This window comes from Mandrillus leucophaeus, unplaced genomic scaffold, assembly GCF_000951045.1.
Source record: "Mandrillus leucophaeus isolate KB7577 unplaced genomic scaffold, Mleu.le_1.0 Scaffold1424, whole genome shotgun sequence".
NCBI classification, from domain to species: domain Eukaryota; kingdom Metazoa; phylum Chordata; class Mammalia; order Primates; family Cercopithecidae; genus Mandrillus; species Mandrillus leucophaeus.
This window is the reverse complement of record NW_012101393.1, coordinates 199442-199749: the sequence shown is the minus strand read 5'-3', so window position 1 is coordinate 199749 and position 308 is coordinate 199442. Positions and strand designations below refer to the sequence as shown.

The following is a 308-nucleotide window of genomic DNA, read 5'->3' as shown; positions in this document are numbered from 1 at the left end:
GTTCTAGAGTATCTAGAATTTAGAAATTTAACATAATATCTTTTAACTCTTTTAAAAATACTGGAATCCATGAATATGAATCCACAACCAGTCAATTTCCTTTATTTTAAGTAGGATTGTTGATGGAATTGAAGATGGAAACAGCAGTGAAGAAAGTCAGACTTTTGATTTTGGCTCTGAACGAATCAGATCAGAGCCCAGAATTTCTCCTCCTCTTGGAGGTAAGATCTATATTTAGTCTTCTCCTAAGGTACAATATTTCTTATTAACTTGTAATGTTTGCTATGGCCTTTTTTTTTTTTTTTTTT

The 308-nt window shown here is 30.8% G+C and overlaps 1 protein-coding gene across 1 annotated transcript in view; it reads left to right on the top strand.

The window, feature by feature from the left end:
• KCNH8 (potassium channel, voltage gated eag related subfamily H, member 8) overlaps positions 1-308 on the top strand; it is a 189157-nt gene that overhangs the window by 171184 nt on the left and 17665 nt on the right. The window contains exon 12 of the mRNA XM_011974184.1: positions 115-221. Coding sequence (XP_011829574.1) covers positions 115-221 — 107 coding nt within the window. The remainder of the gene's footprint in view (positions 1-114; positions 222-308) is intronic.